The 23,054-nt window shown below is 42.2% G+C and overlaps 1 protein-coding gene across 1 annotated transcript in view; it reads right to left on the reverse strand.

Moving 5' to 3' along the window:
- The window catches only part of NT5DC3 (5'-nucleotidase domain containing 3), a 64,087-nt gene extending 41,054 nt beyond the window's left edge, over nt 1–23,033 (reverse strand). Inside the window, exon 1 of the mRNA XM_003269938.4 lies at nt 22,726–23,033. Coding sequence (XP_003269986.1) covers nt 22,726–22,933 — 208 coding nt within the window. The 5' untranslated portion in view covers nt 22,934–23,033. The remainder of the gene's footprint in view (nt 1–22,725) is intronic.
- Nucleotides 23,034–23,054: the final 21 nt, after the last annotated feature.

Consider the following 23,054-nt stretch of genomic DNA (forward strand, 5'->3'; position numbering starts at 1 on the left):
CAAGAACTGGTCCTAGGGAAGAGGAGACCTAAGCTCTTTGATATCTAATACCGAAGATGCTCTGGCCTTTATATAAATCAATGGGCCATTGCTGACGATATTTTCTGAATATGGCCACATGGCATCGTCCATATGATGCAAGTGAAGTGGGATCGCTTACAGAGTGACCAAAAGCTCCACTTCCACAAATGACCTTTCCAAAGGAGGTTCAAACAGCCTGCTTAATTAGAAGCTTATATTTAGAAATGGTGTTGGCAAGAAAGTCTCCCTCCCTTCCTGCTACCTCAGAAGACTACGTGAAGCCCTCAAGGAAAAACTACTACGATAGAAAATCGTGACTGGTCAGCCTATCTCCAAAAGCTGCACGGGAATTCCCCTGTGGGAGTGAAAGCCTGAGACACGTACATCACATGACACCATCACCTGAAAGCCTGGATGTTTAAAGTGTCATCCTCGAGCACGTGGAGCAGCATCTTAAAGGGATCTTGGCATCCCGCGCAAACTTTAGGAAGAAAAGTTAAGAACAAACACGAATAATTACACGGCAAAAGAAAAGAATGCCAACCACTCACAAAAAGAGAAACAGTCTTGCTAAACTTTAGACTCAAAAGTATAAACCGAATGCCTCTTGACTAATCACTTACGCACTTTCTGAAAGGAGAAACAAGAGTGGATACCAATTTAGAAAGTGAATTCCTTTGTACATAATGGATGATGACAGCAAGACTATACAATCAGTACAAAGAAATGGAGAGACAGCTCTGTTGCTGTGGCCAGAGCTTGAGCAAAACTCAGTTCCAATGCAAGCCACTCTGAGCTGGGAGCTGTGCACCCTCCAGCACACAGTGTGGCAAGCTGGGAGGCCCCTGGCACTTCCAGTTTTCAGCAGCTTCCAGCTTTTCATCTGCTTATCCCACAGAGCACTGGGAAATGTGGTGAACAACCTTAGGAAAAACTGGTAAGCTTTCTGTTTTGGTTCTGATTTTTTATGTTTTTTATTGTGGCAAAATATACATGACATAAAGTTTACCATGCTAACCATTGCTAAGAGTGCAATTCAGTGGCATTAAGCACATTCACCTTGTGCAACCATCACCACCATCCAGCTCCAGAATTCTTTTATTCTTGCAAAACTGAAACTCTGTACCCATTAAACAACTCCCATTCACCCCAGCTTTCCCGGCAACTACCGCTCCACTTTCTGTCTCTATGAATCTGACTATTCTAGGAACCTCATAGAAGTGGAGTCATACAGTCTTTGTCTTTTTGCATAATGACCTCAAGGTTCATCCATGGCGTAGCATATGTCAGCCTCTCCTTTTTTAAGGCTGCACAGTCCATTGTAGATATAAACCACCTTTTGTTTATCCATTTGTCAATCAACAGGCCATTGGGTTGCTTCTACCTTCTGGCTGTTATGAATAATGCTCCTATGAACATACAAGTATCTGTTCAAATCCTCGTTTTCAATCTTTTTGGGTGCATACCTACAAGGGGAATTCCTGAATTATATGGTAATCCTGTTTTTCATTGTTTTAGCAACTGCCCTACTGTTTTCCATAGTGGCTGCTCCATTTTATTTTTTGTTTGTTTGTTTTTGAGACGGAGTCTCGCTCTGTCGCCCAGGCTGGAGTGCAGTGGCGCCATCTCGGCTCACTGCAAGCTCCGCCTCCCGGGTTCACGCCATTCTCCCGCCTCAGCGTCTCCCAGTAGCTGGGACTACAGGCGCCCGCCACCACGCCCGGCTAATTTTTTTTTTTTTTTTTTTTTTTTTTGTATTTTTAGTAGAGACGGGGTTTCACCATGGTCTCGATCTCCTGACCTCGTGATCTGCCCGCCTCGGCCTCCCAAAGTGCTGGGATTACAAGCGTGAGCCACCGCGCCCGGCCTGCTCCATTTTGTCTTGCTTTTTTAAGGCCATCACAGAAAAATACCATTTCTTGTCTAAATTTTATCATTACTATTGACAGAGAGAGAATATGAAAGAAGGCAGAACCTCATTCTGGTACAGAAGTCAGACACTTTCCACTTATTCAAGGAAACATTTCTAAGCTGTGTAAAGATGTGAGCTTGGGAAGTACGATTTTTGCCAAGTACTTTGTCTTCTTTAATGCTCAGAAATGCTAAATGACTCTCCCTTAGTACAGGCCTAGAGCTTGGCAGAGCTGTCACAGAGCAGTGTGTGGAGACAACACCAAGCAGAAATTCATGGCCTGATTGATGTCAATGAATAGTTATTCTTAATGTTTTAAAAAACAGGATATGCCTGTCACTCAGGCCTCAGGCACACAGTACTGGAGAGCTCTAAAAGTTTACCAAATGCATTACTTGCTCTCACCGTTATCCCAGGAACCAGTCAGATAAAGACAGGAGGGTGCAAAGGATGGATCTGACAAACCGAGGTCCCAAAGGCTGCCTGTGGTAAGCGATGGCTGTGGGCACTGGGTGTCTGGGCCCCTCCAGTGTGGCTGTGCCATCTCACACTTGCTCCCATCCAGTTGGCTCCACTTTCCAGACACATGGGGAGGATCATAATCCTCCCTCCACTCCTCACCCCTGACTCTGGCCAGCTCTGGTCGTGACAGATCACAGGCAGAAGAGACATGTGTCACTTCTAGAGCAGGGCACACTCCCTTCCCCTACCGTGCCTATCATGGAGATATGATACAGATACTACAAGATGAAGAGGAGGCTGGAAGGCTAAGCCACCACATGGAGCTGACTGCCCTGCAGAGTTGTGAGGGTCCCCCAGTAGACTCTGCATGAGTGAGAAATAGGCTTTGTTATAGCTGTCTGTAATAAGCCACTGGGATTTTGGTGTTGCTTGTCACTGCAGCATAACCTAGCCTGACTGATAAACCTTCAATACCATGATTTTGTTGGGAAACCTCTCTTCCCCAACATTCAAACTGTGTGGTCTCATGGGGTTCCATTCCTGACTCCAGAAGGAGGGCATGTAACCCAGGCCTGGCCTAACAGAGCACCTGAATTCCCTTAAGAATGCTGACTAGTTTGAGGCAGACATAGGATCCCCTCCAGCCAATCATCATACTTTCTCTACAGCCATAGTAAACCAATAAGTCCAATCAGGTCGATTTCTGGATTTGTAAGGGAATTTCAGGGAAGAGGCACTCTTCTCTTTTAAAGGTAGATTTAAGAGAACATAAATCTGGAGATGTGAGGGGCCACTGCTAGGAACCTAGAAAAGATGTCAATGGGAAAGAGTTAAGTTTTCTATCGCTTACATCCAAAGGAATTCTAAAAAAAGTTTATTTTAAGAAAATTCAGCCACTCAAACTTCTGACGATAAATTTTAACTTTTTAACCTGGTATCAAAGGCATTCCCGATGTATACTTTAATCCGTTTCTCCAATCTTAAATTCTCCTTCCCATGCCCTGCTTTCAACAAGATGGGTCATCCACTGCTCTGTGTTCTCCAACATATGCTGTAGCTGAATACTGACCAGAGTTACATCTGCCTGGAATATTCTGTCTCTGTCTAATGTCTATGCATAAACACCGATCAGCTATGTGAAAAGAATTGTCAAGTAAGACTTTCCTTCAAATTATGCTATAAAACAAACACCATGTGAGTCAGAGTTTAAACATTTTAAACATTAAAAAGGTAGAAAAAGAAACGTGAGTCAGAGTTTAAAATTTTTGAACATTAAAAACAAGAATATATACCATTTATTTCATCTCTGAATAAAACATAACTTTCCAAATGTTAAAAAAAAAGCAACAGAATAAATCATGAAGAAAACTATTGACAGATTTGCAACATATAATTTTTTAACACCTGTGCATCTAAAAATATGAAAACAACAATTTGGGAAAAGAGGTGAGTATATTAGACCAAAAAATTGAAAAGACAAACAGCAATGGTCTATTATTCTTAATATTTTAAAAATCCATATAAAAGGAAATTAAATAGCTGGTAAACTAAATGTTCAACCACTCGAATTACCAAAAAAAGCAAATTAAAACAAGTAAACACAGTTAACAGTAGGTGTCTCAACAGGTGGAAATGCAAATGTCTCTACTGTATTTCATTTACATGGTTTTCTATAATAAGCATGTGTTATTTGGCTAAGAAATAAAGTAAGAAGTCATTTTCCTCTTGTCAGATTGCAGCAGTGTTTCTGCTGCTAGTGGTAGTGCTATCTGTGTGTGTTGTTTTGGGGGTGTTCTATTCTTGTTTTGTCTGTAATAACGGAACCTGGTGCCAGGACCTGGGCAGCTTCACTCCTTGCTGTTTTAAGAATATAAATCAGAACAAGCTTTCTAGAAAACAGCTTGGCAATATGTATCAAGAGTCTGTTAAAAATATTCATACCCTTTGACCCAGTAATTCCCTTTCTAGGAATCTATGCTAAGGAAATAGAGATGTAGGTAAAGATTTATATGCAAAGATTTTGTGGCATTGATATTAATAAAGAAAAAACTGGGGGAAAACATGCTCCATTTGGAGGCCCAAACATACATCTCAGGTATTTGAACTCAGAACCCAACTATGTTAACAAGAATATGATCAAACAGAGAAGGTGAGATACACTTGAAAATCCTTAAAAGTTCAATGACACTAAGATGGCATTTTTCTTTAGTTAGTTATGATTTTTCTTTTTGATATATGTCCTAGATTTCAAGCTGTTTTTCTAGAAAAAAAGAATATACAGATCAGAAGTCCCTGAAGAAGAAATGGAAAAGGAGAAAAATTTCCCGGAGAATTTTAGAAGTTACCAAAAAAAAAAAAAACACGGAGAAAAAGCCTCCATTCTCCGCTACCCTCCATGTACCAAGAAGCTTCCTGTGAATCTCCCCAGTGCTCAGTCAACCAAAAAGTTAAACTAGTGGATAATAATTATGTGCATTTACTATATACCAGGCACTAAGAAGCAATGTGCATGACCTCACTTAATGCAAGACACTATTATACCCATTTCACAGTGGAAAATGAAGATGAAATTAACAGCTCAAGGTCACATTTTAAATACCTATTTCTATGTTTCTAAATCAACAAAAAAGAGCATTTTGTTTGTTTTTGGGGTTTTTGGTTTTTTTTATTTGTTTTTCCCTAATTGGACCAAATCTCAACTTCTGTTTATATTTCATAATATTCATATACTTCAAGAATACTCACAGATATTCCAAATACTTTAAGATTTCATATTTATTTAACATGGCTTCAAATTCTCCTTTAAAAGTTCACATGTAGATTGAAAACATCAAGGTTTCAAAATTTCTTTTAGAAGTATACCTATGGATTGGAAATGTGAAAATAAGCATAGGCATTTTTTGTTTCTACACTGAGGCAGTTTTTACCCTTTCCATTATCTCCACTACAGGTGAACTCAAGGTCCCATATCCAAATTTTAAACTTTTAAACTTCACATCCATAACTGCCAGTGAAAATGACAAGAAAGACACCCTAATTCAGGTGATTTATCTCTTAGCAACTTTCACCAAGTTCCAACTTCCTTCTGTCCAGTCAGGCTAGGCACAGGGCAGTAAAGTCAGTTCTGCTATTAACGGTTGAAAAATGTGAATCTCTTCTGATATGCTAGGGAACAAGTTGATCATAATGCAATTTCACATTTGTTTATGTTTTGGTATGTTACACTTAGTGCCAACAAATGTTATTTGATATAGTTGTGTCCACTTAATATCCTTTCTGCTAATAATTCATTACGATAAAGGAAACAGTTGAATAGAAAGTGTGACTTTGAAGGCCCAGGTTGAGAGGACAATTCTTAAGAGTGTGTAACTGTTAGACCTTAAAGAGATTTAAACTTTTAGCCAGAAACTGTTTTCTCCAGTATCTCTAATAACCACTCGGTTTTAAGTCATTTTTACTACTTCTGCAGTAGTCCAATGGCAGATGTTGAGACGAAACAAAATGCCCAAGGTATCCTTTCCACAGTGAAAGTGAATACCGGTAGGGTTACCTGCCCAGCATGCTCCAATCCTTATATAAGAAGTAACTCTTCCCCAGTTTCTTCTGGGACCTGCTCCTCCAGTCACAGCTGCTGGTCCAGGGCAGAACACCGGACTCACCCTGGGCCACTCCTGAGGTGGGTACCAGATTCAAGCCAGGCTAAACTGGAGTCTTTCTCTTATTTCTGTATTTTCACTTTATAGTTTTATTGAGATGCAATATAATAAATTGCACATAAAGTATACAGTTTGATGGGGTTTGACATACGCTGCAGAGACACCTGTGATGCCATCAACACAATAAAGGCAATGAGCATCTAACACCCCCTAGCCTTTCCTCACATTCCCTTAAATTCCAGCCCACCCTCCCTACACCCCTGCCCAGCGCCAGGCCACTGCTCATTTTCTTTTGGTAAGATTCCTTTGCATTTGCTAGAATTTTACATCAATGAGATCATACAACCTGTAGTATCCTTGTAAATTGGTTTTCTCATTTACTAGATCCATAGGAAATCCTTTTCAATAAGCACTTACCATACCTACAATGTGCCAGACAGTGCACAGGGCGCCACATGGAGATTATAAATACAGAGCAATATCACAGGCAGTGGGGAAGACCAACAAACACCACACTGATGTAAGACAGAAGAACTTGGCATGGGGCTGGGCATGCCCCCCCGGGAAGAGACAATTCAAGAGTCAGTTTTATTGTGTCTGATAATCTAAGAAGAAACATTCATTTTTCCATTATACATTTTGCATTGTCTCCAAGGAGAAGCAATCCATGACAAATAGAATTACTCATCTGACTAATTAATAATGCACATGACATTTATACTACTCCCACCAAAAGTTAAAATTATACCTCTTATTACCCTGTAAGTAATATCTGTAATTTTGACTACTCCACAGAAATCCATCACACTTCCTGAAGTTACAAAAATAAAACTCCATACAACTATATTTGAAGTAAAATTAAATACAGTAATGGTTTAATGACAACCTAATCTTTAAAAAAAATCTTTAAAAAAAATCAACAGAACTGATCAGAAAGAAAAGTACATTCAGCTTCAGGGGAAAAAGTCCTTAGAAAAAGAAAATTGTGCACGGCACAGTGGCTCACACTTGTAATCCCAATGCGTTGGGAGGCCAAGGCAGAAGGATGGCTTGAAGCCAGGAGTTCAAGACCAGCCTGCGGAGCAAATCAAAACTCTGTCTCTACAAAAAAATTTTAAAAGTAGCCAGGCACAGGTGGCTAATTGGGAGGCTGAGATCGAAGGATCCCTTGAGCCCAGGAGTTCACGGCTGCAGTGAGCTTGACTGTGCCACTGCACTGTATCCTGGGAAACAGAGCAAGACCCTATCGAATAGAAGAGAGCCACGTCGAATGATCAAAAAATAGGCAAACTCAAAAGTTTTTCATTAGAATATACAGGAAGTAGAAAAGAAATATATATGCCTATATAAATGCCATCCGCATGCTGTGCACTGGGTTCTTCTCATTCATCACCTCAATTAATGTCCCAAGAACTCCATGAAGTGAATACTACAATCCCTCATATGCAGATGGGGAGAATAAGGCTAAGCAGCAGCTGGCCCAAAGTCACACAGCCATTAAACATTACAAGGCAGGTCAAATGTTTGGCACAGTGCTTGGCTCAAAGTAGGTGCTTCCTAACTGTCAGTCCCTTCTTTTTTCTATTCATTCATTCAACAAATAATTTTTCCTAGATCAGTAGTTACCAGCATAATCTGGGAAACCTCCCCAACCTCCTCTCCAGGGAATCTTTGAGGTCAAAACTATTCTCATAGTAAGATGTGGCAGACAGAATAATGGCTCTCCAAAGATGTCCATGTCCTAATCCCTAGAACCTGTGAATATGTTACCTTACGTGGCAAGGGAGAATTAAGGTTGCAGATGGATTAAGATTGGTATCAGCTGACTTTCAAATAACATTATTAGCCTGGATTATCCAGGTGGACCCAATGTAATCACAAGGGTCCTTAAGTGTGGAAAAGGAGGGCAGAAGATTCAGTGTGAGAGGAATGTGATTTGAGAGACTCAGAAAGCCATTGCTGGCTTTGAAAATGCAAGGGGCTACAAACAATGTGGGGAGCCTCTAGAAACTGAAAAGCTTAAGAAAACTGTCTCCCCCAGAACCTCCAGAAAGAAATGCAGTCCTGCAACACCTTGATTTTACCCCAGTGAGATCTATTTCAGACTTTTAACTTCCAGAACTATGAAGACAATATATTGTACTGTTGTCAATCACTAATTTGTGGTAATTTGTTACAGAAGCAATGAAAATTAAATACAGAGACAATCTGCCTTTTTCACTCTCACCTCTTTTGCCAGAGGATACTGCAATAGACAGAATCAGATTTGAGAATCTGTCTATTAATCCAGACACCACAGAACTTTGCACAAATATAAAACCATGACATTCTTCTAAATTTCTTTTATTTTGGATAATAGTCATTTTTCATAAAAAGCATGTGATTTATGTTAACAGGTAACAGACTGGTATTTTAAATGAATCAATAAATGCATATGCCCGGACGCGGTGGCTCATGCCTGTAATCCCAGCAGTTTGGGAGGCCAAGGTAGGCAGATCACCTGAGGTCAGGAGTTCGAGACCAGCCTGGCCAATATGGTGAAACCCTGTCTCTACTATAAATACAAAAAATTAGCTGGGCATCGTGGAACACACCTGTAATCCCAGCTACTCGGGAAGCTGAGGCAGGAGAATTGCTTGAACCCAGGAGATGGAGGTTACAGTGAGCTGTGATCATGCCATTGCACTTCAGCCTGGGAGTCAGAGTCAGAATTTTAAATAAATTCAGCCTGGGAATTTATTTAAAAAAAAATTAATTAAATGAATCAATAAATACATATCTTAAAATTATCTGGGTTTTAATTTCTAATACAATCGCTATCAATATAAGGGCAGAATACATTCTTTAAAAGTCTACTCGAGACTAATCTATAAACCAAAACTCTAGGATCTTCAATAATTTAAAGTGTATAAAAGAGTACTGAGGGCAAAACGTTTGAAAGGTCTGCTACCTTAGCTAAGGATTAATATTCATTAGTAGTGTTTCTTAAGTAGATTTTTCTGCTCGAATGAGAACAAAATATTACAATCTACACAGAGACCTGTGTCTCTAAATACAAATTAAAATTATATTCAGGTTTATACATCATTATCTTATCAATTAACTTAGCATGAAACAGTTCCTCAAAACCCTAGTAAGGTGAAAAAGAGTTACTCAGATTAAGGACCAATCCTTTAAAGTATAAAAATTTCCTATAAAACCCAGCTTGATCAATCAGCTAGCCTCTCTTTCTCTCTGCACTCTCCTAGATATAACATGTAGTATTTGACTTTTAAAAAATAATAGAACTCTATCATTGTCTTCTAAGTGCTTATTTGCAAAGAAGATTTTTTTAAAGCTTTTGTTTTCCTTCTCTAAAACTACATCATGTCAATACAAGAAGGACAAAGTCAGGATTTGGCTGACCACAAACTGAACACGAATTAACTTTTAAAGTTACAGAAGTACAGTGTTTGTTCACCAAGGAAAAGCCAGTTGCTTCCCTCCACCATGAACCAGTCAGACCACACATGGTCGGGAACAAATGGTTCACTTTCAAAGGGATATTGACAAACTAGAGTGAAAGCAAAGTTGAGCTTCCAAAATGATCAAATCAAAGGCGAGTTGCAGTGATGATGCATGATCACCACCTTCATATTTAAGCAACTATCATATGGAAGGGGAATCAAAAGTACTCTCTGACTCAGCCATCCAAAATAAAATGGGCAGCCTTGTGATCACACAACAAGCTCAAACAGATGCCAGATGGCTACTAATAAAGTCTACGGAAAAAGGGATTCCTTCTTCCAGCAGAGGACTGAACTCTATGACCTCCAGAGGCCCCTCCACTGGCCAGAGTCTTAGGTTCTCCTATTTTAGGCATTTCTTTCCTATCTGAAAATGTGAAAATTATGATGTGGCATGTTTCTCCCTTAAGTCTTTTTACTACTTTCTTGTACGACCATAGGATCAACATCATATGCCTAAACTATGGGAAGACTTTTAAAGAATGTCTCCTGCTATTTCTAAGACATAAAGAAAGGTCAAGATAGCCGGGCACGGTGGCTCAAGCCTGTAATCCCAGCACTTTGGGAGGCCGAGGCGGGCGGATCACAAGGTCAGGAGATTGAGACCATCCTGGCTAACACGGTGAAATCCCGTCTCTACTAAAAATACAAAAAATTAGCCAGGCGTGATGGCGGGCGCCTGTAGTCCCAGCTACCCGGGAGGCTGAGGCAGGAGAATGGCGTGAACCCGGGAGGCGGAGCTTGCAGTGAGCCGAGATCGTGCCACTGCACTCCAGCCTGGGTGAGAGAGCAAAACTCCGTCTCAAAAAAAAAAAAGAAAGATCAAGATAATACAAAAATACAAAGAACACCCACATCCCTACCAAACAAGTGGGATATAAAATCCTTTCCACCCTCACCTGCAGGCTCCTCCTGCCTCTGACATTACCACTACCCAGATTTCGGTGTTTACCACTCTCTTGCATTTTTTTTTTTTTTGGAGATGGAGTCTCACTCTGTTGCCCAGGCTGGAGTGTAGTGGCGTGATCTCAGCTCACTGCAACACTCCGCCACACGGGTTCAAGTGATCCTCCTGCCTCGGCCTCCCAAGTAGCTGGCATTACAGGTATGCACCACCATGCCCGGCTAATTTTTGTATAGAGACAGGGTTTCACCATGTTGGCCAGGCTGATCTTGAACTCCTGGCCTCAAGTGATCTCCCTACTTCGGCCTCCAAAGTGCTGGGATTACAAGCGTAAGCCACTGCACCCGGCCTCTCCTGCATTTCTCTAGACTTTTACCACATACATGTGTGTCCCTACAAGTAATCTATAGTATTTTTATGTGTTTTAAAACCTTTTGTAATTGGTATATGCCTGCAACTTGCTTTTTCCTTTTTACTCAAAATTATTCTTGTGAGAGTCACCCATGTAGGTATATTTCTGTAGTTCTAGTTCAGCAGACAACACATGTTTTCTATAAAGGGTCAGTTAGTAAATATTTGGGACTCTGCATATAGTCTCTGTTGCAACTGCTCAGCTCTGACATCCTAGCACAAAAGGAGAACCAGAAACAAATGGGTGTGGCTATGTTCCAATAAAACTTAATATACAAAAAGAGACATCAGGCTACAACTGGCCCACGAACTGTGGTTTGCAACCTTTCTTATAGTATGTATTTCCCTTTAATACCATTTCAATATTTGTCTGATGTTAATAACTTGCTGGTTTTCTTTGGTTACCATTTACCCAAGACATCTTTTCCCATTCTATTAATCTCAACCTTTCTACATCTTTGTTTTGGGGTACATCTCTTATAAACAGCATCCAGCTGGACTGTTTTCTTGTATCTGATCTGACAATCTGTCTTTTAATCTGAGTTTATCATGATTATTAATATATTTGGAAATACTTCCCCCATCACACTCTATGCTATTTCTTGCTTTTTCTGTGTCTTTTACCTTTTCTCCTACCCACCTTTGGATTGATTTCAACATTGTCCATATTTGTTTAGATTTATTCACATCTCTACCAATTTCTTTTTTCTCCATTTTCACTTCCATCTAAGACCTTTGGGTTGTTTTTTTCTTCCTGACACATATACATCCTTTAGAAGTTCCTCCTTTAGTGAGTTCCTTGATGGTAAAGCTCTTAGCTTTTAATCAAAAAAAAAAAAAAAAAGATCTCTTTACACTCTTTCTCAAATGATGATTGAGCTAGATATACAATTCTAAACTGACATTTTTCTCTCAGCACTTTGAGGTGATCTACTATCATTCTTCAAAAGTCTATCAGTCTCCTAGTCCTTTGTAGTAATAATACCATCAATAATTGTGGTTGACATTTACAAGGAACTTGCTACGCAATAGGCGCTATTTTAAAAACTCTACATACATTAACTCATTTAAACCTACCAATCCTCGGAGACAGGTATTACTGTTAGCCCCATTTTACATATAAGGAAACTGAGACACACAGACATCATTTGCCTAAGGTCACATGGCTTATAAATGGTGAAGTTAAGATTTGATCCCAGGTATGTTGCTCCATGGTCTATACTATTAACTACTATGCCTTTGGGTCTTTGTGGCTACTTTTATGATATTCTCTTTGTCTTTTGTATATATTACTTATTCATCCTGCTTGGGATTTGCTTTGCATTCTAAATCTGAGGATTCTGTCTTTCATTTGTTTTGGAAAATTCTCAGCAATTTTTTCTTTGAATATTTTCTCTCCCCCATTTCCCAATCTCTCCTGCTGGAACTCCAATTAGACATGTTTGACATCTCATGCTATCAGTCTGTCAACTGTTTTCATAATATCCATCTCTTTGATTATATTATAGTCTGGGTAATGTTCTCAGAGTTATCGCCCAGACCATTAATTCTTTTTTCTGCTTTTTCTAATCTACCAATTAAAATCATTCCACTAAACTTTTAATTTTAAAGATTAAAATTTTAATTTCTAAAATTTCTATTTGGTTCTTTTTAAAACCTGTCTGATCATTTTAGTAGTTTCATATTCTTTGCTCACATTTTCCATTTCATCTCTTATTTCTCCAAAAGTTTCAAACACTCTTAGATAGCACTACATATATTCTTTACCTAATAATTCCAATATCTTAAGTCCTATTCATGCTAATTGTGCTGTCTGCTGATTCTGCTGGTCTCCCTTATGGTGGCTTATTTGTGTATTTTTAAATTTTGGATTGTAAGCTCAGATCTAATCTTGAGAATCCTAGGAGGCCTGGGTTTATGGTCTATTTATCCAGAGAGTTTGCACTGACTTCTACCAGGAGTCCCAGATCACTATCACTCAGTTTCTCAGTTGGGATTGTGATATGGTTTGGCTCTGTGTCCCCACCCAAATCTCATAACCCCCATGTGTCAAGGGCGGGAGCAGGTAACTGAATCATGCGAGCAGCTCCGCCCCCCATGCTCTTCTTGTGATAGTGAGTGAGTCTCATGAGATCTGATGCTTTTATAGGCATCTGGCATTTCCCCTGCTGGCGCTCATTCTCTCTCCTGATGCCCTGTGAAGAGGTGCCTTCTGCCACAATTCTAAGTTTCCCAAGGCCTCCCCAGCCATGCGGAACTGTGAGTCAATTAAACCACTTTTCTTTATAAATTACCCGGTCTCAGGTATTTCTTCAAAGCAATGTAAAAGAATGGACTCACACAGATTGCCAGACAATACAAGAAGAATAAATTCAAACCCAAATCCATGTGAAGACGAGCCTGTGATTACAAGGTCATGGAAGACTTCCAAAACCTGCCCCCCAACACACAGAAAAAATATCTAGAGCAAAGGCCAAAAGAGACAAGTTTCTCTATTGTCTCCCTGCACGGAAGGAAGCACTCTGTGGCCACAAGGTTTTATAGGAGAGTCTCCGACAGTGTGTGTGTGTGTGTGTGGTGTGTGTGTGTGTGTGTGTGTGTGTGTGTGTGTGCGGCGCGCGCTCAATGCCTAGTCTTCCCTCCCAGCAGGCACAACCAATAAAGGCCAACAAATGTTCCCAGAACAGTCACACCTTCAAGGCTGGTCATCATTCTGGTTTCAGCTTCCTCTTTTTTTTTTTTTTTTTTTTTGAGACAGAATCCCAATCTGTCGCTCAGGCTGGTGTACAGTGGTGTGATCTTGGCTCACTGCAACCTTCATCTCCCAGGTTCAAGCCAATTCTCATGCCTCAGCCTCCCAAGTGGCTGGGATTACAGGCTCATGCCACCTCGCCCAGCTAATTTTTGTATTTTTAGTAGAGACAGGGTTTCACCATGTTGCCCAGGCTGGTCTCAAACTCCTGGCCCCAAGTGATCTGCCCACCTCGGCTTCCCAAAACTCTGGGATTACAGGTCTGAGCCACCACGCCTGGCCTCGGCTTCCTCTTCATTATTAGTCCTTGAGATTTCTCCAATTTCTCAGAGTTCAGTTATGACCTCAAGAGAAAGTCCTCTGTATTTTTTTTCAGCATGTGGGTATTCTATACAAAATGGTTTTTAGACGATCTAGTCTGCCAGCCTGCTGAAAGCCAAAGTCCAAAAGAACTCTTGAAGGTTAGAGGACATCTGTTTCCACATGTCTGTAAGAGTTTAATAAAAGATTGGTTTCCAAACCCAGCCTGTAAAAATACAGATTCCCCGGTCTTACCTCCACATTTTAGGAATCAGAATCTCCAGGGTTAGGGCCTCAGAATTTCCATTTTTAAACAAGCTTCCCAGGTGATTCCGACATGCCTATCAGTTTGAGGACTACTGAATTCTTTTTTTTAATTTGTCTTACCTTCAAAAGCTGGCAAAAAAAAATTATTTAATCCCCTTTTTGTATTTTTTCTCCTTTCACTTCCTCTTTTCCCTACCCAGAATTTACACCCTAATGAAAGGGGAAAATGAACTCTAGCTTTCAACTGGTAGATCAGCCAGCCACCTCCACGACAATTACAGAAAACCGTAACACTCAGCAGCAAAAGTCAGGCCAAAAAATATCATTATTCCAGGCAGGCTTCTTGACCCAGCAGCAAATTTAAATCTAAAAAACAGTCCCCATGCTGAGCTCTGCCTCCATAAGGATCATTGAGCATAACAGCTCAATCCTTCAAACCTTCCTAAAGCGTAACAGAAAAACTAAATGAGCACTGGGTCACCAGAAGACACTAAGATGCCCCTGGAATCCCCTGAAGTTATATACAAAATCATTTGTGTGTGCTCAAGTGTTATGTGTAATACTGCAAATGTGTCTTTTTATAAAGACAAAACACACAGCTTTCTCCAGATTCTCAGTGGGTCCTATGACTCCATTACTCTATATCCCTGCTGCATAGAAAAAGCACATTTCTGGTTGTAAGCATCTTTCAGTATTATCAACATAAGTTCTTATTAGGCATATTATTATAACTTCCCAAGTACATTCTGTAGCGCCTCAAAATAGACTTATCACCTCAAAAAGGGGCCTCCACAGTCAAATTTACTTGGGAAGCACTAAACCTACGCCCCCCATCATTCACTTTGGAGATTCATTCATTTTAAAGGCTCTGACTCACTGGCTCCGAAGCTAGCTCTGAAAAGCCCGGCTACAAAGAAGCTTCTTTAACATGTGTTTTCTACATCTCTTTAACCATATCTCTCAAAAGATTGTGAAACGGTCTGAGAAATACTGGTCTAATTTTAAAATAATCTCGAGTATCTTTAACCCAATGCAGTTCCTTGAGGAACTTATGCTTACTATTACTATTCACTGTATTTAATATTACATATTATATAGAATGATTATTATCCTTGTGTCTTATGCTTATACATGCTAAGCTTACATCATCATGTAGACACAGTCCTCACTAAATACAGTACATAATTTTTGACTGATTAGTAAATGGTCTCCACCCAGAACTTTGAATAAATCTTTCGACACCTTATAAAAGCTTCTAACTAATCCCCATACTTCTTTCCACAACTTAATACAGCCTATAACCCCAGCCAAGTAGTGAAATATTCTAAATAAACCAGGCTCCAAGATTAATTCTAATGAAAAAAAAAAAAAAAATCCGTGCGACTAACAAAATATAAGGCTGGAGCAACCCGTCTTGGAGGAACAGGAAGGCTTCCATTCTGTACCTAACAGGACAGGCCAAGTACCTGACGAGCACACCTGGAAGGTCAGAGCTTGAGTTCAAAGAAGACACATGCAACATAAAGCACAACAGAGGAGACCACACACAGGCATATCCAGCCCTTTCAATTATGATCACACAAAGATTTCTTACAATTCATTTTAGAAGGAGGATTCTCAACCTTGGCACTACCAACAGTTGAGGCCAGATGATTCTTTGTTATGAGATATTGTCCTGTGCACTGTAGGATGTTTAGCAGCAACCCTGGCCTCTAGAGGCCAGCAGCACCCCTCTCCCCTGGCTGTGACAGAAAGGTCTCCAGGCATTGCCAAACATCCCCTGGGGGACAAAACTGCCCCCCTCCAACTCCCACTGAGAACCACTGCTCCAGGGGAAAATTGCAGCAGCTAACGTTTTTGCTACAGGTTTAAACCAGTTATTTTTTTTTTTTTCCTAAAAATATAAAGAACCTTTTTTTGAGCTGAGTTTGATACAGGATGCATAAACATTCACACATCCAAAAATCCCAAATTAAAAAAGGAAAAAGGAAAACATTCCAATTGAGGGACATTCTACAAAGTATGTAATCAGTACTCCTCAAAACTGTAGGTCATCAAAAACAGGAAAAAGTCTGAGAAACTTACAGCCTAAAGAAGCCGAACAGACATGACAACTAAAAGTAGTGTGCTATCCTGGATGGCATGCTGGAAGAAAAAAACGAGGGTAGGTAAATACGAAGGAAATCTGAGTAAACTATGAATAATGTATCAGTATTGGTTCATTAATTGGGACAAATATAGTAATGTGAGAGATTAATAAGGGAAATGGGCGTAGGGCTTATAGAAACTATGTAATTTTTCTGTCAATATCTAAAGCTGATCTAAAAAATAAAGTTTTTTAAAAAACTTTTTAATTAAAATGACAAGAAGGATGGGAGAGAAAGGGTAAAACAAAGCTTTAAAAAGCATCTTTTCCCTGTGCAGGCTTCACTCTGGGAGCCTTTCAAAGGGAAGACACCTGAACAGATTGTTTGGATGAAAGAAAGAGATCAAGTGGCCAGAAAGAAAGAAAATAAAATTATTTTGTCCTCTTGCAACTGGGGGTGGGGAGATCTATATGTTTTAAATGAATTCATCAGTACTTCTTCTGATTGTGCCTTCCTACAAGACACAGCTCAAGGGTCAGCCTCAGAGACACATTTCCTGCATCCCTGAGCCCCTGGGCCTCGCTGCTTGCCTCCCCTGAAGTAGAATGTCACTCATCTGTTTACCAGAATCCTCATCCACGCAACACTGGTCCCCAGCTCTGCACACGCAGTAACTCAGCCACTGCTGAACCCTCCCTATCAGACTCATCCAACTGTGAACCAGCAGCCTTCAAACCCACTGCTGGGTGCTTAATAAATGCTTGTTGGATGAACTCAAGCTGGGCACATAAATTCACACAGACTTCAACAAGAGGAGAGAAGAAATGGTGCAGTTCTGGACAAGACAAAGAAGAAAAAGCCTCACGAATGCCCCCACATTCTCAGGAGTAATAGGGACCACATGCATTTGTGCTGCGGGCATGAAGAGAAGATAGGGTCCACCAAATCCTGTACCTCTAACACGTGAATACTTCTAACACTTAAAAAGACTTGGATATTATTTAGTGCAGTGGCCTCATTTTACAGAGACAGAAACCAAAGCCAGGAGGGATTAGGTGACTTGCTCAAGGCCACAAAGCTAGTTATGGCACTGCCCTAATCACAAGGAGACCCAGACTCTAAAGCTAAATAACCCACCTCCACCTCTTACTAAATGTGCTAAGACTGATAGTTATTTAATAATTAATAATAATAGCTACTATCTACTGAGCATCTGCTGGGTGCCAAGCACACACTGAAAATCTCCACGTTAATCCCATATTGCAATGGAGGAAACTAAGTTCAGAGAGGAAAGTAACATGGCTGTCATACTCCAAAATCCTCCTTGGACTGTCACACATCAAAGCCCAAACTCTGGTCCAATGGCATATCAGTCCATTTTCACGCTGCTGATAAAGACATAATTGAGACTGGGAAGAAAAAAGAGGTTTAACTGGACTTACACTTCCACATGGCTGGGAGGCCTCAGAATCATGGCGGGAGGTAAAAGACACTTCTTACATGGTGGCAGCAACAGAAAAACGAAGCAGCAGCAAAAGCGGAAACCCCTGATAAGCCTATCAGATCTCGTGAGACTTATTCACTATCATGAGAATAGCATGGGAAAGACCAGCCCCCATGATTCAATTACCTCCCCCTGGGTCCCTCCCACAACACGTGAGAAATCTGGGAGATGCTATTCAAGATGAGATTTGGGTGGGGACACAGAGCCAAACCATATCATTCCGCCCCTGGTCCCTCCAATCTCATGTCCTTGCATTTCAAAACCAATCATGCCTTCCCAACAGTACCCCAAAGTCTTAACTCATTTCAGCATTAACTCAAAAGTCCACAGTCCAAAGTCTCATCTGAGACAGGATAAGTCCCTTCCACCTATGAGCCTGTAAAATCAAAAGCAAGCTAGTTACTTCCCAGATACAATGGCAGTACAGGCATTGGGTAAATAGAGCCATTCCAAATGGGAGAAATTGGCCAGAACAAAGGGGTTACAGGCCCCATGCATGTCCAAAATCCAGCCAGGCAGTCAAGTTTTAAAGCTCCAAAATGATCTCCTTTGACTCCAGGTCTCTATATGGACTCCATTTAGTTGTCATGTCTGTTCAGCTTCTTTAGGCTAAAACAGTTTCTCAGACTTTTCCCTGTTTTTGATGACCTACAGTTTTGAGGAGTACTGGTTACATACTTTGTAGAAAGTCCCTCAATTGGAATGTTTTCCTTTTTCCTTTTTTAACTTGGGATTTTTGGATGTGTGAATGTTTATGCATCCTGTATTGGCGTGACATCCAGGTCACACTGATGCAAGAGACGTGGGTTCCCATGCTCTTGGGCTGCTTCACCCCTGTGGCTTTGCAGGGTACAGCCTCCCTCCCAGCTGCTTTCACGGGCGGGCATCGAGTGTCTGTGGCTTCTCCAGGTGCACAGTGCAAGCTGTCGGTGGATCTACTGTTCTGGGGTCTGGAGGAGAGTGGCCCTCTTCTCACAGCTCCACTAGGCAGTACCCCAGTAGGGACTCTGTGTGGGAGCTCCCACCCCACATTTCCCTTCCGCAATGCCCTAGCAGAGGTTCTACATGAGGGCCCCGTCCCTGCAGCAAACTTTTGCCTGGGCATCCAGGTGTTTCCATACATCTTCTGAAATCTAGGCAGAGGTTCCCAAACTCGATTCTTGACTTCAGTGCATCCATAGGCTCAACACAATGTGGAAGCTGATGAGGCTTGGGGCTTCCACCCTCTGAAGCCACAGCCCAAGCTCTACATTGGCCTCTTCCAGCCACAGCTGGAGCAGCTAGGACACAGCGCACACAGCATGGGGCCTGGGCCCAGCCCACTAAACCACTTTTCCCTCCTGGGCCTCCAAGCATGTAATGGGAGAGACTGCCATGAAGGTCTCTGACATGGCCTAGAGACATTTTCCCCATGGTCTTGGGAATTAACATTAGGCTCTTTGCTACTTATGCAAATTTCTGCAGGCAGCTTGAAGTTCCCCTCAAAAAATGGGTTTTTCTTTCCTACCGCATCATCAGGCTGCAAATTTTTGGAGCTTTTATGCTCTGTTTCCCTTTTAAAACTGAATGCCTTTAATAGCACCCAAGTCACTTCTTGAATGCTTTGCTGCTTAGAAATTTCTTCCACCAGATACCCTAAATCATCTCTCTCAAGTTCAAAGTTCCACAAATCTCTAGGGCAGGGGCAAAATGCCGCTAATCTCTTTGCTAAAACATAACAAAAGTCACCTTTGCTCCAGTTCCCAACAAGTTCCTCATTTGCATCTGAGACCACTTCAGCCTGGACCTTATTGTTCATATCACTATCAGCATTTTTGTCAAAGCCATTCAACAATTCTCTAGGAGGCTCCAAACTTTCCCACATTTTCTTGTCTTCTTCTGAGTCCTCCAAACTGTTTCAACCTCTGCCTGTTACCCAGTTCCAAAGTCGCTTCCACATTTTCAGGTGTCTTTTCAGCAACACCCCACTCTACTGGTACCAATTTACTGTATCAGTCCATTTTCATGTTGCTAACAAAGACACACCTGGGACTGGGAAGAAAAAGAGGTTTACTTGGACTTACAGTTCCACACGGCTGCGGAGGCCTCAGAATCATGGTGGGAGGTGAAAGGCACTTCTTACATGGCGGCAAGAGAATAATGAGGAAGAAGCAAAAGTGGAAACCCCTGATAAACCCATCAGATCTCATGAGACTTATTCACTATCATGGGAATAGCACAAGAAAGACTATCCCCCATAATTCAATTACCTCCCCCTGGGTCCCTCCCAAAATACGTGGGAATTCTGGGAGATACATTCAAGTTGAGATTTTGGTGGGGACACAGCCAAACCATATCACAAGGTGATCTTCCCCATCCCATGCTTCAGCTGTCTCACGTGCCAGGCACTGTCCTAAATGCCTTTCATGGATGGACTCGTCCATTCCTCACCTGAACCCTATGATGCTAGTGCTACCTGCAGCCCCATTTTACAGATGAAGAAACTCAAGCCTATTTTGACCTCCCAGTTCTCACAGGGAGCAAGCAACGAACCTTATGCATAAATCAGGATGGCAAAAATTTTGCCTGCAGTTTCTCATAAAACTAAACATGCAATTACCATTTGACCCAGCAATTGTACTGTTTGGCATTTAGAGAAATGAAAATGTACATTCACACAAAAACCTGTACACAAATGTTTACAACATCTTTATTTGTAACAGCCAAAGGCTGGGAGCAACCCAAATGTCCTTTGAACTATGGGTAAATGGTTCAATGTAGTTAATCTGTGGTTAAACAGTTAAACTGTGTTATGTCCATACCATGAAATAACAGCAAAAAGGAATGCACTATTGATATAATACACATAACATTGGATAAATCTCCAGGAAATTATAGTTGGTGGAAAAAAAAAAACTCCAAAAGGTTATATACAGTATGACTCCATCAGAGTAACATTTTTGAAATGACAAAATTTTAGAAATGGAGAACAAATAGTGCTCCAGGGATTGGGGACAAGGGAGAGCATGATGGGGGGATGTGGGTGGGGCTATAACGACAGAATGAGGGATCTTTACCAGCAACTGTTCAGTCCCTTGACTGTGGTGGTGGATACATGAACCTACATGTGAGAAAACTGTACAGAAATACATTTGTGCTCTCATGCATGTGCACACACACAAGTACAAATAAAATGAGGACACTCTGATCTGTGACCTGTATCAACATATACTGTTGTGATAATGTACTACTGTTTTGCAAAATGTTACCACTGGGAGAAATTGGATAAAGTGTACACCGGATCTCCCTCTATTAGTCCTTTTCTGTTTATTTTTTACACAGGGTCTGGCTCTGCCACCCAGGCTGGAGTGCAGTGTTGCAATCTCAACTCACTGCAGTCTCAACCTTCCAGGCTCAAGCGATCCTCCCCAACTCAGCCTCCCAACTAGCTGGGACCACAGGTGTGAGCCACGACGCCTGCCTAAATTTTGCATTTTTTGTAGAGACTGGGTTTTGCTTTGTTGCCCAGACTGGTACTGGGCTCAAGATATCTGCCTGCTTCGGCCTCCCAAAGTGCTGGGATTACAGGCGTGAGCTCACACCTGGCCCCTGTATTAATTCTTAAACTGCATATAAAGATACAATTATCTCCATAAGAATTACAAGTTAAAAAAAAACTTGCCTGCCCAAAAGCTGGGTTAGATAATCTTCTATATTTCTTTCATCTCTTAAGACCTGTAAAATTCCCAATGTCTCCAAAGCCAGTCTTCTTTCCACCATACCACACAACAGCTTCAAAAGCCAAAGCAAAATTAACTCTTGGCAAAGGGAAACTAAGAAAGTAAGCCACCATTTCATAGAATTCTGCATTGCTAGTCATTTTACGTCCCCTCTGAAAATTACTCCAATTTGCTTTTTTCATTAAACTGACTTCTGGCCAAAAAATGGAAAATGTGATCCTATAAAACCGTTCTTGCTCACCAAATAATCTCTCCCTATCTATGTGCCACCTCCACAACAAGTAACCAATGTACAAATTTCGGTTCTGAATCCTCCTTGGAAGCAACAGCGACAATGGATTATTGGTTCCCAAATGGTCAACGGAGCACAGGAAACAGGACAGTGGGTTAGGAGCTGAGACAGACCTCCCCTTGGCCAGGTCACTTAAACCTGAGTCTCTCCTTTCCCATCTATAGAATGGGGATGTCGAACCTCCTTCGTAGACTACTGGAACAATTTAGAGATAATCTACCTGCCTGGTAATAGTACTGATTAGTTCATTAGCAGTAACAACCGAGCCAAGCTCATTTTATGTGCACCTGGCCATGAAGTTCCCATTCACAGCCTTAGAATCCCCTCTTCACCGAGGTTAATGGATAACCCAGAACTTTCCCCACCTGGACCTCTCCTCTTTCAAACGCCGCACAGCTCATCTCATCTCATCTCATCTCATCTCATCCCATCCCATCCCACCCCACCCCACCCCCACCAAAAGGAAAACAGACCAGCCTCGGGATCGGCCACCCGCCCAGCAGCCCCGCTACTGGGCATCTCTACGCCAGCCCGACTCGGCTGTTACTATTATTACTATCGATGAATAACAACACCTAACGGTGCGTGGGAGTGGCCGGCTCCCAAGGGAGGCCTGCGGAACCCCCGCCCTGCGCGGCCCAAAGCCCCTCAGACGCAGATTTCGGGCCAAAAATCCCAAGAATATATACAACAGCTTTCCCGACCGGGGAAAGGCGCGAGTTGTTAAGTTTCTAGAGTGCATTTTTCCGCGTTTCCCCGAGTCGCTCCTCAGGGGCGAAGCTGCCTGCGGCTGGGGGTGTGGGCACCGGGGTTCGCGACTGGAGGCCCTGGAGGTCCGCAGCTGGGCTGGTCCGGGTCCCAGGGGTCCCGCTTCCCAGCTGAGAGCGCAGGAGGTGCCCCAGGCGCCGGGGCGGGGTCGCCGCCTCACTCACCTTCTGTGCTTCTCTTCGCCTCCCGGTAGCGCTCCCACAGGTAGCGCTTCATGTCCGGGGCGGTCCCGCGTGCGGTGCACAAGGGCCGGGCGGGGCCCGCACACGGCCGCCCCCGAGCCGCGGTCCCGCAGCCACCCCGCAAAGCCGCCGCTGTCGCCGCCCTCGTCCCGGCCCCGCGTGCCACCACCGCCGCCGCTGCCATGGTCATGCCTGCTTCCCGCTGCCGCCGCCGCCACCGCCACCGCCGCCGCCGCCGCGCCGCTCTGCGACTGCTGCTGCCCGGCCCAAGATCTACCCGCGCTCTGACCTGCAGGCGGGCCGCTCCTGCG

The sequence above is a fragment of the Nomascus leucogenys genome, chromosome 10, assembly GCF_006542625.1.
Source record: "Nomascus leucogenys isolate Asia chromosome 10, Asia_NLE_v1, whole genome shotgun sequence".
NCBI lineage: Eukaryota > Metazoa > Chordata > Mammalia > Primates > Hylobatidae > Nomascus > Nomascus leucogenys.